The 17029-nt window shown below is 43.3% G+C and overlaps 2 protein-coding genes across 2 annotated transcripts; both read right to left on the bottom strand.

The window, feature by feature from the left end:
- Positions 1–1018: 1018 nt before the first annotated feature.
- On the bottom strand, positions 1019–10115 carry LOC147085027 (Fc receptor-like protein 5). Its single transcript, XM_085979731.1, has 5 exons — positions 9205–10115; positions 7597–7875; positions 6284–6541; positions 3148–3426; positions 1019–1959 (listed from the first exon to the last, which is right to left on the bottom strand). Exons 1-5 carry the CDS (start codon positions 9389–9391, stop codon positions 1661–1663), a joined length of 1302 nt encoding a protein of 433 aa, XP_085835857.1. The 5' UTR covers positions 9392–10115; the 3' UTR covers positions 1019–1660.
- Positions 10116–10263: 148 nt separating this feature from the next.
- On the bottom strand, positions 10264–15457 carry LOC147085026 (high affinity immunoglobulin epsilon receptor subunit alpha-like). Its single transcript, XM_085979732.1, has 3 exons — positions 13609–15457; positions 12351–12611; positions 10264–10769 (listed from the first exon to the last, which is right to left on the bottom strand). The coding sequence occupies exons 1-3, from the start codon at positions 13979–13981 to the stop codon at positions 10441–10443; spliced, it is 963 nt and encodes a 320-aa protein (XP_085835858.1). The 5' UTR covers positions 13982–15457; the 3' UTR covers positions 10264–10440.
- Between the last annotated feature and the right edge of the window lie 1572 nt (positions 15458–17029).

Here is a 17029-nt window from a genome sequence, read left to right as displayed (position 1 = left end):
GACTTCTTCGGCAGCACCTCCCAAACCCGATACTTCTTCCATTTAGAAGGACAAGAGCAGAAGAGGCATGGGGACTCCGCACCTGTAAGATCCTTTACAAATCATCTACCATCCTGATTTAAAAGTTTATCGCCGATCCTTCATCGTCACTGCGTCAAATTCCTGGAACTCCCTCCCTCACAGCACTACGGGAGTACCGTCAACACACGGACAGCAACGGTTCAAGAAGGCCGCTCAGCACTACCTTCTCAAGGGCAATTAGGGATAGGCAATAAATTCTGGCATTGCCAGAGATACCCACATCACATAAACGAATACAAATATATTAGCAACAACTGTCGAGAAATGGTGGTCTAAAACATATAGCCCAGAAACTACTACCTATGGCATTAAGTTTTGAGTCCTTAAATTATCCGTATTACTTCCCTCAATTTGTCAATTAAACATACTGATCGGCCTTTTTAAACCTACAAATAACTGTTGCAGTTTATAGACCAATACTTGATGCGATCAGATGACATTCTAGTTCTTTTTAGTAATTCACCTGTTTAATGTAAATGGTGCAGTGCCTCACTTCACATAGAGGAATGTCAAAGAAAATGTTACACCATCCAAGCTGATGGCACAAGCAGTGATTACCGGGCTCATCTGACTTTGAGCCACTTGTTTCGTTCTGCCTCAGGGGTACTTATAATAACTCACCTATCACTGAAACTGTAACAACATCGCTTTGCAGAGGACGTCCTGTCGCTTTGTTTGAAACACCGCAACTATAATCCCCTTGGGTGCTTTGGTTGATTTCACTGATTTGGTAATTAATTTCGGTTAGGTTGGACTCCTCACGGAGGAGTTCTTTATCCGGGTCTTTGTAGAAAATGTAAGTAATCAGGGTAGAACCGTTGAACACTGAGCAGGTTAACGACGCTGTGTCTCCTTCTATTAACTCTTCACCAGGGCTGATTGCCAGTTCCGGTTTTGACACTGGGATTCCTGCAAATTGTTAATTACATTGCTTTTGCAGAATTTGTAGCATTACTTTCAAAGTGAAATAGGGTTCTCATCATAATAAAGAAGGCTCGACATATAGGTTACCACACCAATATTGGGCGCCCGTCTCCCTCTCCTACTTTAGCAGTAGGTGGAATTAATAGAGGAAAGCCTGATCCTGGAACGACAATGATTCCTACTGCAATCCACTTATGGCCACCCTACTATGTTGGCCTGGTCCTTATTCCTCCTGACTCTGCTAGTGAAAAGCAGGAACTCTGCACTATTCCAATACCATAAACATTACTCTACCTAAATGCAGTGGTATCTAACTTCACCGTTCCACCTGACAAATAATTCTACTTTCCAGCAGTCAGCTACACATAAAATGTTCACGTAAGCGCTACCCTCTCGCTTTTAGTGATAATTATACTTTACTGATCCTCCTTCCTGTCTTCGCAAACAGAGGGAATAGCTTTCCCTAATCGCCCTATCTCGCAATTGGCATGTACTAAGCACTGATGAAATAACTCTTAGGCATGGCAAACCCGTGTTAGTCCCAGTGGCTCAAGTCTATCCTGTTGAATAAAATTTCCATTCCCTGGCATCATCTGTTGAATCAGCGTTACTCGTTCTCTATGATTTTCCTGTTCTCTTTAAAAGTGATAAACAATTATCTTAAATTGTACTCACGTCTGACTGAAACTGAAACCTGATTACTCAGTTTCTTCACCTCACGGTTCAAAGTAGTTGCTTCACACCGGTAAATCCCCGAATCTTCCGGCCGAGATGCTTCCCTGATGTAATAGCTGTGGTCTGCCGCTGAATTGAGAGGTTGTCCATCTTTGTAAAATACGAGTCTCAAGGAAGAATTGGATCGAAATATTTCTACCAAACAGGCGAGTTTTATCTGTTGGCCCTCAAATAATTGAGCTCCAGAATCAGCCCGCAAAGTAGGTTCGGAGAAGAGCTCTATAAAATAGAACGAATTATGGATTTGACAGATTCCACAACTATCACAGACATTACAATTTCGGATTTGTGCAGCAAATGTTAATCTTTGGAACATTGAGTGGAAGACACATCCTGCGGGTCCTGTGAGATTAGCCCACAACACCAGAACGCGCCCCTGATCCAGAATTTTAACTCAGCTCTCTGCCTAGATGATGCTTTGCGCCCAGGCCTTAAATATTGAAGTCTCCTTCGTCATTGTTGCAGCGCCTGCAAACTTTGCGACATTCATGCTAGAAGCTCAGCAACTGACAATGCCATTCTTTGGAAATCCACTCCCAACACAGGATCGATAACTCCCACCTTGTCATCAGATTGCCTGCTCCATAGAAAATGCAAAGATAGCGTTATGATTGACCGGATCTAACGGAGTGGAAACGGAATTCCTGGGCATCAAAGGCTCACACTTTAGTGACCTCGGGCGTTTTTCCTCATCCTCTTCCACCTCTACTGAAATTGGACGGGGTGAAATTTCAAATTTCGATGGGGTGCAAAACCGGTGGTCGCAGATTGGCCTCCCGTTATAAACACAGGCAAATTTCAATTCCATTGTCTGCTGATCCGCTACTGCGCTCTCAAAGTTAAATTTTACCCCCGAGTATTCAACTATCAAAGATTTCCGGGACTCGTAAGTGCTAAGGCTTTGTCTGATTAAACACCCTGCTATTCCTGACCAGGTTCTGCTGGTTTCTCATTCAGCCAGACAGAAACAGAGCAAGTATCTTTACCTTGGAGCCATGGGGTAAAATTTCCAATATCGAAGCTTGCGCCAATTGTACACCACGCACGATTTTCCTGTCTGCTGAAGATGATGGGAAGCAAAAACGGGCGGGACAAATAATGGGAGGCAATTTCATAATCGCCCATTTCCACACTACTGAAGGAAGCTAATGTTACCCACTGAGAGTGGGCACTGGACTTCAAATTTTGCAGCTCCTACAAATGCGGTTTTCAGCAAATGTAAGGATTGTATAAGAGCCACGTGGTGATAAGATTTGAAAAGATTGCATTCAAATTGATTTATACCCGATAAACTTGAGGGTTAACCCTTTACCAGACCGGATCCCTCCCGTATGGTTACTTAACTATAATGCCCTGAAGAATTCTTTAAATGAAAGATGAACAATAATTAAAGCTGGATGTCCATACCTGTTACCGAAATGTAAACCTCATCACTCTTCTTTTTCACACCAAAGTCGAAAGCATTTGCTACGCACTGGTAAGTCCCTGAGTCCTTCAATGAAGCTGCCTCAGTGAGAATATATTTGTAGTATGGGGTCAAGATCAGAGCTGTGCCATTTTTGTAAAATGAATATTTTAAGCAAATATTTGACGGTATATTTTCAATAAAACAGATGAATTTTAACTGGTCTCCCTCAAGTATTTCAACTGCAGGCTCAGACCTCAGTTTAGGTTTGGTGAAGAGTTCTGTGAAAACAGAATATGGATTGATAGGTAACAGTTCCTATCACTGTGTTAAACAAATAGCAGAGATTGATAATAAGAGCAAGCCAATACCGAGAAACATAGAAACATAGAAGATAGGAGCAGGAGTTGGCATTCGGCCCCACGAGCCTTCTCCGCCATTCAATGCGATCATGGCCGATCAACCAAATTCAGTACCTGGTCACTGCTTTATCCCCATACCCCTTGATCCCTTTAGCCTTAAGAAATATATACAACTCCTTCTTGAATATATTTAATGAATTGGCCTCTACTGCCTTCTGTGGCAGAGAATTCCACAGGTTCACCACTCTCTGGGTGATGAAATTCCTCCTCATTGCTGTCCTAAATGGCTTACCCCTTATCCTTAGAATGTGACCCCTGGTTCTGGACTGCCCGACCATCGGGAACATTCTTCCTGCATCTAGTCTGTCCAGTCCCGTCAGAATTTTATAAGTTTCAATGAGATCCCCTCTCATTCTTCTAAACTCCAGCAAGGACAAGCCCAATCGACCCAATCTCTCCTCATACGTCATTCCTGCCATCCCAGGTATCAGCCTGGTGAATCTTCGCTGAACTCCTTCCATGGCGGGTTAGGTTGATTGGCTATGATAAATTGACCCTTAGTGTTAGGGGGATTAAATGGGGATATGTTTTGGTGTAGGGGTTACGGGGATTGGGTGGGATATGTGCCGAAATGGCCTCTATCTGCACTGTGGGGTTTCTGTGATCTGTGATCCTTCCTCAGATAAGCTGACCAAAACTGCACACAATACTCAAGGTGTGGTCTCACCACGGCCCTGTATAACTGCAGCAAGACATCCTTGTTCCTGTACTCAAACCATCTCGCTACGAAGGCCAACATGCCAATTCCCTTCTTAACCACCTGCTGCACCTGCATGCTTACCTTCAGCGACTGGTGCACAAGGACACACAGGTCTCGTTGCACTTCCCCTTCTCCCAATCTATTGCGATTCAGATAATAATCTGCCTTCCTGTTTTTGCCACCAAAGTGGATAACCTCACATTTATCCACGTTATATTGCATCTGCCACGCTTTTGCCCAATCACCCAATCTCTCCAAATCAGCCTGGAGTTTCTTGGCATCCTCCTCATAGCACACACGCCCAGCAAGCTTTGTGTTGTCTGCAAATTTGGAGAGATTACATCTAGAGAATAGCCACGATGGGCGCCTATACTTAATGGTAACCAGCAGCTGTATTGTGGATCACTAGAGCAGGAAGCATTATTATGTTTTTATGGATTTCCTCTCGCTGCTTTGTTTGCGGAGAACTTAACCTGCTTAATTTATTCTGCTGAAACCGGAATTCCATACTGGGCAAGGCTTAATTATCAGCAGGAATATCCTCCCTTAGATCTTTTCTCTTTTAGCCATTCTCTGCTGCGTCTTCACCATCTAGTATGACCAGGGTGAACTCCACCAATATCCACAGCTACATTGCTCTGTCCCTAGCCAGCCCCCAGCTCAGCTGTCACCATCTGAAATTAAAAAGACTCCCGATTCTCCCGGCCAGGGTGATGGATCAGTGATGATATAACTCACCCGTTGCGATGATAAGGACATCCAACGGCATTAGCGTACAGATTTTATTAGGAGCCTGTGATTAAGCTTATGCCAAACAGGTAAGTGGAAAGGGCAAAAGAGAGGGGAGAGGAGCACACTGCTTATTGTGTCCTTCCACACAGTCCATCAGCGGACCCGCCACTGAATTTTCAGGAGTACCTGCTGGTGCATTTTGTCAACTCATCATCATGGTTGTTAGGGAGAGAGGCACCATCATATTTCGGTTTAGTGGTGGAATACTCCCCGTCAGCCTCTTGATGTAACAGGCTGGTAATGGGAAGCCGCCAAATTCTCCTCTGAGGTGGGGCGGGAGGAGAAAGAAAGCTGCCGGCGTTAGCACGGGAGGAGACCCACCCTGGGTTAATTATTGGCTAAAGTAGCACGGTGTTAGACAGCCATCATGGGCCAAGTTTTCCAACCCCCACGGGTGCATACGAGCTGTGTACTCACCCATAGGGGCCTTGCAGGTACCGATTTCAGGTATGCGCTTAAAACCGGCACCTGCGATCTGTCAAGAATTCTCTTGACAGATGATCCACTTGCCCAAGAAAAGAGCCTCTGTGGCTGGAGAGTTTGCACAACTTCCGGCAGCTGAAAGGCTGTAGAATTCGTCCAACTGGTAAAAGTAGGCATAAGAGTGATGAAAGTTAGAAATAACAAATTTGATCACTCACTTATAAGTTAGAAATACTCTTGAAACGGTAAATTATTTATAGCCCAGTAAAAATGTTTAATTTTTTTTCTATAAATTATGTTTAAAATATTTAATTAAATGGAATTTTAATTCATTTTAATTTTGTAATTTTAAATAGTTTATTTACTGTTTTAGTGTGTTTTTAAATGTGGTTCCCAATCATACTTTTGACAGTTCAGTCCCTACAGACCTGTCAAATGTATGAAGGGGGATTCCCTTCTTTGATTTGTTCGCCTTTCTCACGTGATCCCAGGAGCGCTTGCAAACCGTATGTGCCCCTGGGATACCTGGGCCTCTGCGCATTTCCAACAGGAGAGGCCCAGGATCGGAAGCCTCGGGCTCTCCAAACCAGCAGGTAAGTTCGTAGATTTGTTTCCGATTGGAGGCATCTACCGGCAGGAAACCGCCGAACGGAAATTCAAGGCCTCTATGACCTAACACGAACAAATTCTTCCGAGCTCACACAGCTATGCATAAATGTGGACAGATTCAGAACCTCTCGGACCTGTAATATGGATAAATATCCAAGAGCGATATCGCCAATTGAAATATTGCCGACGTACCTTGAACGTGAACATGAACACTTCGTGATTCCTTATTGCCAACAGTGCAATGGTATGATCTGCTGTCTTTTGAACTATTCACTCTAATGCTATGCAGAGCTCTCCGATCGGTCAACTTCATTGAGTGAATCCTTATATTGCCCTTGTAAAAGCCAACATCTTTATGCCTCCAATAATGCATTCTGAACCAACAATTCAGATTCAGAACACCTCCTTCCAAAACCGAAGGTGGGTCGACATTGAAGGCCACTTTGCGATCTAATGTTGGGAACAAAATGTGGCGGTTTTAGCTTAACAAATGCTTAACTCAAACTGAGAACTGCTCCACAACAGCCCGTATACATTGGACACGAGAAAACCCCAATCCCAACTCCAGGCAAGTCTGGGAAAAAGAAGAACAGAAAGGAAACAGCAGTCGGGTGGTGTTGAATTTACTGATGGTTGTAAATGGGGTTTATTGATAATCTATCCTCGTGCAGCAGCTCCCCACCATTTGGCCCAGCTCTTCTTAGTTTGATACACTGAAAATAAACTATTTTGGGAACGACGGTTAAGCAACGCCTGAGCACATAAGGGATTAGAAAATCTAGCACTAATGATCACTTATTGCTTACCGAACTCACCGTAAATGTACTCCATTGATCTCAACAGAAGGAAACTCCACCGGATTCTGTGAAGTGCATTCCATCCCCCCCTCCGACCAGATTATGGAAGGTGTGCATCCAGCTCCTTTTGCTTTCTGAGCCTCCCAGAGGGCACACAGTGCCCGAGTTGCGTTGTGACGATAAGGAAAGAGTGCGCCAAACCTTCCTGGCCTCAGCTACACTCTCTCATCCATTAGCAAGAGATCTGCCTATGTTGGGACGGGCTTACGCTGGTTTCTGTAGGGCAGTGACAGGCGCACATCAGTAGGCCTGAGGGCACTGCCACTAGCCTCATGTTCACTGTAAAATTCTATCTAACTCCACCGCTCCACCTGGCAAATCATTCTATGTTCCAGCACTCGTCTATATAAAGAACGTCCTTCTAAGCGCTACCCTCCCGCTTTAATGATAATTATACATTACTGATCCCTCCTTCCTGTCTTCGCAATCAGAGAAAATATCTTTCCCTAATCGCCCAATTTCGGAATTTGCATTTAAAAACCACTAATGAAATAACCTTTAGCTATGGCTAACCCGGTAGTGTTAGTCCCAATACCTCAAGTCTATCCTGGTGAATACACTTTTACTTCCCTGGTGTACGCTACCCGTATTCTATGATTTTCATGTTCTCTTTAAAAGTGTTATAACATTGTCTTAAATTGTACTCACATCTGACTGAAACGGAAACCTGATTACTCAGTTTCTTCACCTCACTGTTCAAAGTAGTTGCTTCGCTCCAGTAATTCCCCGAATCGTCCGGCCGAGATGTCTTCTTGATGTAATAGTTGTTGTCTGCCGCTGAAGTGAGAGATTGTCCATCATTGTAAAATACGAGTCTCAAGGAAGTATTGGATCGAAATATTTTAACCAAACAGGCGAGATTTAACTGTTGGTCCACAAATAATTGAGCTCCAGACTCAGCCCTCAGTGTAGGTATGGAGAAGACCTCTATAAAATAGAATAATGCATGGATTTTCCGGGTTCCACATCCATCACAGACTTAACAATTTATGTGTTTGGACAGCTCACGTTAATGAGCAGAAGAATGAAAAGCCGACAGCAGCTCAGAGAAAGAGGCTTTCAATAATCCTTGATTGCGCTCTGCCACGGGAATATGCAGTTCGGGACATTGACACAGTTATCACTTGAGATCTGAACATCCTGTCGTGGCTAGATTTGGGAACAAGTTAACCCTTCCATTGAAATGAATGGAAGAAACATCCTGCGGGTCCTGTGAGATTATCCCCCAACACCCCAACCCCACAACCCCATCATTTGAACTCTGCTCTCAGCCCAGGCGATGCTTTACTCCCGGGTCTTAAATACTGAAATATCCTTGGTCGTTGTGGCAGCACCTGCAAATTTTAGGACCTTCATGTTAAACGCTCAGCTACTATCAATACAATTTTTCTGAAATCCACTGCCGACACAGGATTGATAACTCCCACCTTGTTTTCAGATTGCCTGCTCCATTGAAAATGCGAAGCTCGAGTTATGATTGGTCGGATCTAAAAGATTGGGAAGGAATCCCCGGGCACCAGAGGCACAGACGTTAGTGACCTCGGGCATTTTGCATCCACCGCTACTGAAATTGGAGGGGGTGAAAATTCAAGTTTGTCTGGGGTAAAAAACCGGTGGTAGCAGATTGCTCACCCTTTATAAACACAGGCCAATTTCAATTCAATTTTCTGCCGTTCAGTTTTAGCGCTCTCAATGTTAAATTTTACCCCCGAGTTTTCAACTATAAAAGATTTCCGGGGCTAGTAAGTGGTAAGGCATTGGCTGATTAATCACCCTGCTGTTCCTGACCAGGTTCTGCTCGCTGCTGAATATGCCAGTTAGAAACAGGGAAGGTAACTTTACCTTGGGGTTATGGGTTAAAATGCACGGCATCGAATCTTGCACCAATTCTACACTACGCGCGATATTCCTGTCCATTGAAGATCAATGGATGCAAAAACGGTCGGGACATATAATGGGAGATAAATTCAATATCGCCCAATTCCACACTATTTCAGGAAGCTACTATTACCCACTGGGAGTGGGCGCTGGTCCTTAAACGTAGCAGCTTTTAAAACTTCGGTTTTCAGCAAATGTATGGATAGTGTAAGAACCAGGTGGCGCTGTCATTTAGCAGGTTGCATTCAAAATTGATTATTACGTCATAAACTTGTGGGTAAATCCTTTACCAGACTGGATCCCTCTCGTATGTTTATTTAAGTATAATCCCCTGAAGAATTCTTTCATTCAACTATAATTACAGCTGGCTGTCCTTACCTTTAACCGCAATGGAAACCTCATCACTCTTTTTCACAACGCGGTAGGAAATATTTGCTTCACACAGGTAAGTCCCCGAGTCCTTCAAAGAAGCTGTCTCCGTGAGCTTAAATGTGTTGTATGAAGTCAATATCAGAGCTTCGCCATTTTTGTAAAATGAGTATTGAAGCCCATTACTGTACGGCATTGTTTCAATAATATTGTTATTGTTTCAAATATTTCAACTGCAGGGTCAGTCCTCAGTTTAGGTTTGGAGAAGAGTTCTGTGAAAGCAGAATCTGGATTGACAGGTAACATTTCCTATCACTGAGTTAAACAGACAGCAGAGCTTTTTAATAGGAGCAAGGCAATACCGCAAATCGCCACGAGGGGCGTCTACAATTAACGGTAACTAGCAGCTGTATTGTGGAACACTAGAGCAGGAAGCATTACTATATTGTTGTGGAATTCCTCTCGCTGCTTTGTTTGCGGAGATCTTAATCTGCTTAATATAAAGTGCTGAAACAGAAATTCCAACCAGGACAAGACTTATATTTCAGCAGGGATCCTCCCATAGCTCTTTTCTCTTTTAGCCATTATCTGCCGTGTCTCACCATCTATTATGACCACGGTGAACTCCACAATTGGTCGCAGCAAAATCGCTCTGTCCCCAACAAAGCCCCCTGCTCCGTTGTCACCATCTGAATTTACAAAGACTCCAGATTCTCACGGCCAGGGTGATGGATCAGTGATGATATAACACACCCGCTGCGATGACAAGGGCATCCAAGGGAATCTGCTCCCATAGTTTATTAGGGGTCTGTGGCGAAGTTTGCGCCAAACACGTAAGTGAAAATAGCAAAACAGAGTGGAGAGGAGCACACTGCTTATTCTATCCTTCCACAATGTTCGTCAGCGGACCGACCACTGACGTTCCAGGGTCTCACGAGGACCTGCTGGTACTTTGTCAAATATACTCATCGTGCTTATTAAGGACAGAGGCAGCATCAAATTTCGGTTCCGTGGCAGAAAACTGCCCGTCAGCCTCTAGATGTCACATGGTGGTAATGGAGGAAGCCGCCAAATTCTCCTCAAAGGTGGGTCGGGAGGAGAAAGAAATCTGCTGGAGCTGGCATGGGAGGAGACCCGCCCGTGTTAAATATCGACTAAAGTAGCACGTTGTTAGACAAACATCATATGACCTAACGTGAACAAATTATTCCGAGATCACAGAACTATATATAATTTTGTACAGATTCAGAAATTCTCGGACCAGTAATATTTATAAATATTAAAGAGGGGTATCACCAATTGAAATTTTGCATACGTACCGTGAACGTGAACATGAACACTTCGATAAATTTTCTCGTCAATAGTACAATGGTATGATCCACTGTCTTTTGAACTATTCACTCTAATGCTATGCAGAGCGTTCCAATAATACAACTTCATTGAGTGGATCCTTCTATTTCCTTTGTAAAAGCCAACATCTTTCCACAAATAATATTTTCTGTACCGACAATTCAGATTCAGAACATCTCCTTCCAAAACCGAAGGTGGGTCGACCTGGAAGGCCACATCGCCATCTAATGTTGGGAACAAAATTTCGTAGTTTAGTTTAACAAATGATTAAATCAAACGAAGAACTGCTTCGACAACAGCCCGAATACATTGGACACGTTATATAATCCCAATCCCAAATCCAATCCAGGCTGGGGCAAATACAGAACAGAAAGGAAGCAGTGGACAGTTGCTGTTGAATATACTGATGGTTCCAATTTGGGTTCATTGGTATTGCTCTCCTCCTGCAGCACTTCCCCACCATTTGGCCCAGCTACTCTTAGGTTGGAACACTGAAAATAATCTACGTTGGGCACGGCGGTTAAGAAACTCATAAGCAGAAAAGGGAATAGAAAATCCGGCACAAAGGATCACGTATTGCTCACTGAACCCGCCGTATATGTACACTTTTGATTTCAAAAGAAGGAAATTACGCCGGATTTTTTGAGGAGCATTCCATCCACAGCACCAGATTCTGGAAGGAGTGCATCCAGCTCATTTTGCCTTCTGAATCGGCCAGTGGGCACAAGGTCCCAGAGATGCGTTGTCAACATAAGGTAAAGAGTGCCCCAAATATTCCAGGCCTCAGCTATAAGCCTGAACCAGCTACAATCTTCCATCCATTAGCATCAAATCCGCCTATGTTGGGATGGTCTTACGTTGGTTTGCATACACATCAGTAGGACCGAGATCACTGCCAGGAGACTCATGTTAACTTTGAAATGGGGCTTTCTGGTTGCAGCCAAAGATTAGCAGTTCAAACTCTTCCAATACCTACGATCGACAGGCAGGAGTTTGGGGGTGAGAATTTAATTCAAATAACTACCTACCTTGCTACCACTTTAGGATGCCCTTGGATCCTCACAAAGACTTTGGTTGGCAGATTAAGCGGACGAAAGCTCCACCACCAGTGTCCTTCAAGAGCCCTCCTCTCTTGGGGTCCGCCATTGTAAATGAATAGGAAACTTTTGTGGAAGACCAGAAACATCCCTCCTGACTCATAGTACATTGTACACGATATTTACAGCAGAGAGCCAGGCCATTCGGCCTAATAGGTCCATGCAGGTGCTTATCTTCCACACGGGTCTCTTCCCAGCCTTCATCATCTACCCCATCAAGATATCCTTCAATTCCTTTCTCGCTCATGTAATTATCTAGCTTCACCTTAATTGCAGTTCCCTCAACTACTCCCTGTGGGAGCGAGTTCCACATTCTAACCACCCTCTTATTACTAGCCCATATGCAGGCCTAATGATATGAGCACGGGGATGCCCATGCAATCGCCCAGCAGCGTGAGAGCACGGAAATGAAATGCAGATGAACTCCAACGACATTTCCCGATAATTCTCAGGAGCAACCGAGAAGGAGACATGCACTCCTACGGATTCATGGGGCCCTTACAGTTAACGCAGTGGCTGATTTTGCCACATGCGACCCAGAAGCTTGCCTACAATGCACAGCTTGGAATGTTTTCCCAGTAATTGCAAATATTTACCAACTTCAACAAAAATTGTCGAGCCAAAGAATGTTCTTCGCATCGTTTTCCATCTTTCAGCAAATTAACAAGCAGCAACTTTGGGAGGAAAACAGCAAAGCCAGCGACCAACCTGTTACGGTGAGGTTTACTTCCTGCGAGACCCACTTCCTGTAGCCTATTTTGCATTCACACCGATAAGATGCCCCATCTGCAATTTCTGCTTTAGTTATGATGTACTGAGATTGAGAACTTCCATGTATTATCTCTTCTTTCTGATACCACAGGAAGTATCCTCTCCCTTTCTGGTCAGACACCAAACAATTCAGGATAATTCTTTCACCTGACAGCGTGGCTCTTGGTTTTACTTCAAGAGTTAAAATCATATCAGAAGCTGAAAATATGTAAGAAATATTAAGTAAGTACAAATTGTAATATGTTAAACTACAGGTATGACATCCTATAGTATATTTCCATTAGAGTGCATCTATAGTAATCACTTCAGTAAAGAACAACAGGCCTATAACCCGAAAAGCTGTAGTGACAAATGTGGCATTAGAAAGTCACGTGTCCCTTCTTATGTTCAGCTGATGCCCCGTATGTTGTCCTTCAAACGTTCATCAAATAACTTTTACTTCGAAACCCGATTCTACAAATCAGCAACAAACTCGGCACTCTTTCAAGGAACGACTGGTATTTGTTCATTGGGTGTGGTGAGACTAAAGGAGCTGGGATTGTTCTATTTAGAGCAGAGCTGGTTGAAGGGAGGTGCGGCAGAATGGTATCATTCATCCCAGTGTCCACTTGGCAATTTTGCTCAAGTAATTAATATGTTTGATACACTGTCTCACAATATATACTGAGAGTCCTCTTTAAAACAGTAAATTTTCGTGACAAGAGCTGAGCTGACTATGGGTCAAAGTTCAGCGACTGATGGTGGCCACTTCCAGCGGTTTGACTCAGCAGTCAATAATCAACAGTAGGCGTGGCTCAATCGCCTCTGCGACAATAAGGCGTTGGTTCGAATCCCACACCAGAGACTCCCGGTGTCGTTATTGCAGGAAACGGTTCCTTTCCAATGAGACATTATACTGAGGCCCCATATCCCCACTTAGATGGACGTCAAAAATCCAACAAAAATAATTGAAAGAGCAATCATTAGAGCAAGCATAGAAGTGTAAAATGATCTGGTCATTATTACAATGCTCTTTGTGGGAGCTTTGCTCTGCCCGAACTAGCTGTCACTTATCTCACGTTACATCAGTGACTATATTGAAAAGTAATTAATTGTCTGTGCAGTGCAATCGGAGGTCGTGATAGACGCTATATGAATGCTTATTATTCTGTCTTTTGTCTATTTTCTATGCTATTAAGTGTCAAAGTTCACCTACCGATTGTGACCACTTCCAGAGCCTCACTCCTCTCCGATTTGTTTGACCATACATCACACTGGTAAGAGCCTCCACTGCTGCTGTCTGCTAGTGATTCATAAAACTCACTCTGAGGTTCATGTAAATGTATATTATGTTTTAACCAATTAGTGTAAATAGCTTTGCCACTGTATCGACACTGCAGCTTAAATTCCTCTCCTTCCTTTACCACACCACTGCTGGGAAAACTAACCAGCACTTCCGGCCCAGGAGCTGCAGAAAGACAATAAATGGAATTTATGATTAGAAATTTGGAAACTTCCAGTCTTTGCACTATACACTGTAGTAAGTACAGTGGGTAATTTCTACTCAGTGTCCCAACCAGGTGCGACATATCGGGTGTCTATTGATCGAAATTTCTATTCATGAAGTGAAATTAACTTGCTGAAATCGGGTGGTAATGGCCTCGACATGGGGTCGGTAGACTTACCATCCATTTAACGCCGACACTCTGCCCCCTACCATTTTCACAAGGACCAATGTTTGGGCGGCACAATCGCCTCCCTGTATCAGGCGGTAGGCGTTTTAAATCTATCAATTAGCTTAAATTTAAACAGTGTCTCCTTATTTACTGTATCAAAACCTTTCATGATTTTGAACACCTCTATCAAGTCACACCTTAAACTTCTGTGCTCAAAGGAGAACAGCTCTCGTTTCTCCATGCAACTGAAATCCCGTGTCCCTGGTGCACTTTTAGTAAATGTCCTTTGCAATTTCCAGCATTAATTTGCATCAGCCATGTGTCTGCCCATTTCACCAGTCTGTCTTTATCCTTCTGATGTCTGTTTCTATCTTTCGCATTGCTAGCTACATTTCCGAGCTTCATGACTTCTGCAAGGTTTGTAATTGTACCCCTGTATACCCAAGTCCTAGTGATATATAATTATCAGACAGAACAGAGGTCCCAATACAGACCTCTGCGAGACACCACTGAATATTCACTTCACAACCAATCTCTGCTCTTTGTCTCAGTCCATTTCTTATCCACACTGCCACTTCCCCTTATTCACATGGATTTCAATTTTGCTAACAAATCTGTTATGTGGAACTTCATTAAGCGCTTTTTGAAAGCCTATACACAACATTAACGCACTAATTTCATCAACACTTGCTGTTACTTCATCAAAGAACTTTTTTTATCAATCCATATAATTACTCATTTATTATTACTCGCTGCCAATCCTCAGGTGACTGAGCTGGCAGTTACCCAGACCAATTTATAGGTCACTTTGTCTTTAACATATTGTGGTCGACATTAAATTTGGAGCTGAGGCTTAAAACTGCGGTTCTGATTGGCCGACCGTGAGAGAAACTGCCCACTTTACATTCCCACTGAATCAATGAAAATGATGATCGAATGTTTCTCTTAACTTCGCGTATCCAGAAGGTCAGTTTTATGCTCGGGCGAACAACTGAAAATTACTCAATTGTTGGATTGTTACTGTCCTTTAGCTATAAATTGGAAGCGTTCATTCCACAAACCGAATGGACATTATTGTCATCATACCTTGTGTGGTCGCCTGATGAGTAATTTGCACTGAAAGAGAGAAGACAATGTAAAATATGTTTCATTATCTGAGACCATCTTCAAGTTTGACCTAAGCTGCTAAGCTGTAATGCAGCTGAATAGAGGGAACACCGAGGGGGTGAAATTCGACTTTGGCAGGGACATAAAATAGGCGGTACCGCATTTGCCGCCAGTCTATACGTGCCGCCAGGTATTCAGTTCAGGTGATGTGAATGTAAATAATAATACATCGAATTATGTCGATTGACCCTCTCACGAACAAAGATAAGGGCCCAGAAATTCGGGTCGTGGGCTTCCCGCGGGTGCAAGCCCCCGACCTGCACTTACTTTGTGCGCCTGACGTTGAGCTGTGGGTCCGCGTGGAATTCCGATCCTGGGCATGCTCCAACTGCCGGCGCAGAGTGCTTGCGTATCCCAAGGGCGCAGTTAGTTCAATGCATTCCCTCGGATCACGTGCGCCATGGAGAGCCAATCGGAGCAGGGAATGCCCATTCATAAGTTTGACAGGAAGAGCTGTCAAAACTTATCAATACTACGGGCCCCAAAACATCACTAAATCTTCAAATGATTTTAAAAATTCGTCACATTTTTTTAAATAAACTATAAATTACATGAAATAACTATTTTAAACAATAATTTACATTTATGAAAAGAATAATTTTATTTTCTAACGGGTTTAAAAATAAACTTACCTTGCTTTAAAGTATTTTAAAATAATAAACCTGAGGAAATTTTTTTTTAATTTTAGTTAATCCACCGCACTTACCTTGTAAAAAGCAGGCCTCACACCTGGTTTTTAACGTGTAACTTCTGGAGACATACCCTCCTGGGAAAATCTGCAAAATAAACGTAACTTGGATGCGCATGCGCAGCTTCTCCCGTGCACGCTGTCAACCTCTGAATCCCTTCTTTCGGGGGAACAGAAGCGCCGGTTTCCCCCGCATACAAAGTGCTTGCACTAAACCGGCACTTCCATTGGGCTTACGGGAGAGTACCCCATGCGTGCTCACCCGTGGAGAACCGAATTTACGGGCCAAGGTTTTTTTTGAAGATCCTAATGGTCTGAGGACTACATGGAAAAGTTGCTGCCAGATGAAAGGGAACTGACAAAGATTGAAATGAATCATTGTTCCGAGAGCCACTGAGTGTGTTTGCTCTGTCATGGAGAAGGAAATTTTACTTTAAAATTTGTGATAGGCCATTTAAAATGGAAATGAAGAAGCACCTTTTCACACAATGCGTAGTGAGAAATTGCAACTCAATCCGCTAAGAACGCTGTGCAATCTGCGCATAAATTGGAACTTTGATTATGGAGATCAAGATTGATTTTAGTTAATAAAATAAAGACGTGCATTTCTATAGCGCCTATCACAACCTCAGGACTTCCCAAAGCGCTTTGCAGCCAAAGGTGTACTTTTGAAGTGTAGTCACTGTAGGAAACATAGCTGTCAATTTTCACACAGTGTTGATAATAATGACCAGATAATCTGTTTTTGTTATGTTGATTGAAGGACAAATATTGCCCAGGGCTCCAGGGATAATCTCCCCGAAGGGGCCTCGCATTAACGTATCATCTGAAACACGGCACCACCGAAAGTGCAGCACTCCCACAGCACTGCACTGGAATTTGATCCCAGATTTTTGTGCTCAAGTCTTTGGTCTGCGACTTGAATCCACGAACATGAGCAAAGGGGGGTCATTGGAGTAGAGGTACAGTTCAACCGTGATATAATTCAATAACAGAGCAGCCTCGAAGGGCTGAATGGGCTACTCGTTTTCATATGTTTCCATCATAATTTAAAACATCTTTATCCTAATCAGCATGTCAAGTTATGACTGGGTTGCAAATGTTGC

Source organism: Somniosus microcephalus, unplaced genomic scaffold (assembly GCF_052327205.1).
Source record: "Somniosus microcephalus isolate GS21.2 unplaced genomic scaffold, FLI_Smic_1.0 unresolved_chr9, whole genome shotgun sequence".
In the NCBI taxonomy this organism is placed as follows: Eukaryota; Metazoa; Chordata; class Chondrichthyes; order Squaliformes; family Somniosidae; genus Somniosus; species Somniosus microcephalus.
This window is presented reverse-complemented; position numbering and strand designations above follow the sequence as displayed.

Excerpts from the sequence above, each read along its gene's own strand:
- LOC147085026 (XM_085979732.1), bottom strand. The coding sequence starts at position 13,981 with ATGTCGCACCTGGTTGGGACACTGAGTAGAAATTACCCACTGTACTTA. Across the intron at positions 12,612-13,608 it reads TCTGGAAGTGGTCACAATCG|CTTCTGATATGATTTTAACT; the intron begins GTAGGTGAACTT and ends ACATATTTTCAG. Across the intron at positions 10,770-12,350 it reads AGTAAACCTCACCGTAACAG|ATGGCGATGTGGCCTTCCAG; the intron begins GTTGGTCGCTGG and ends TCCCAACATTAG.
- LOC147085027 (XM_085979731.1), bottom strand. The coding sequence starts at position 9,391 with ATGCCGTACAGTAATGGGCTTCAATACTCATTTTACAAAAATGGCGAA. Across the intron at positions 6,542-7,596 it reads GGTTTCCGTTTCAGTCAGAT|ATCGCAAAGTGGCCTTCAAT; the intron begins GTGAGTACAATT and ends TCCCAACATTAG. Across the intron at positions 1,960-3,147 it reads GGTTTACATTTCGGTAACAG|AGCTCTTCTCCGAACCTACT; the intron begins GTATGGACATCC and ends TCTATTTTATAG.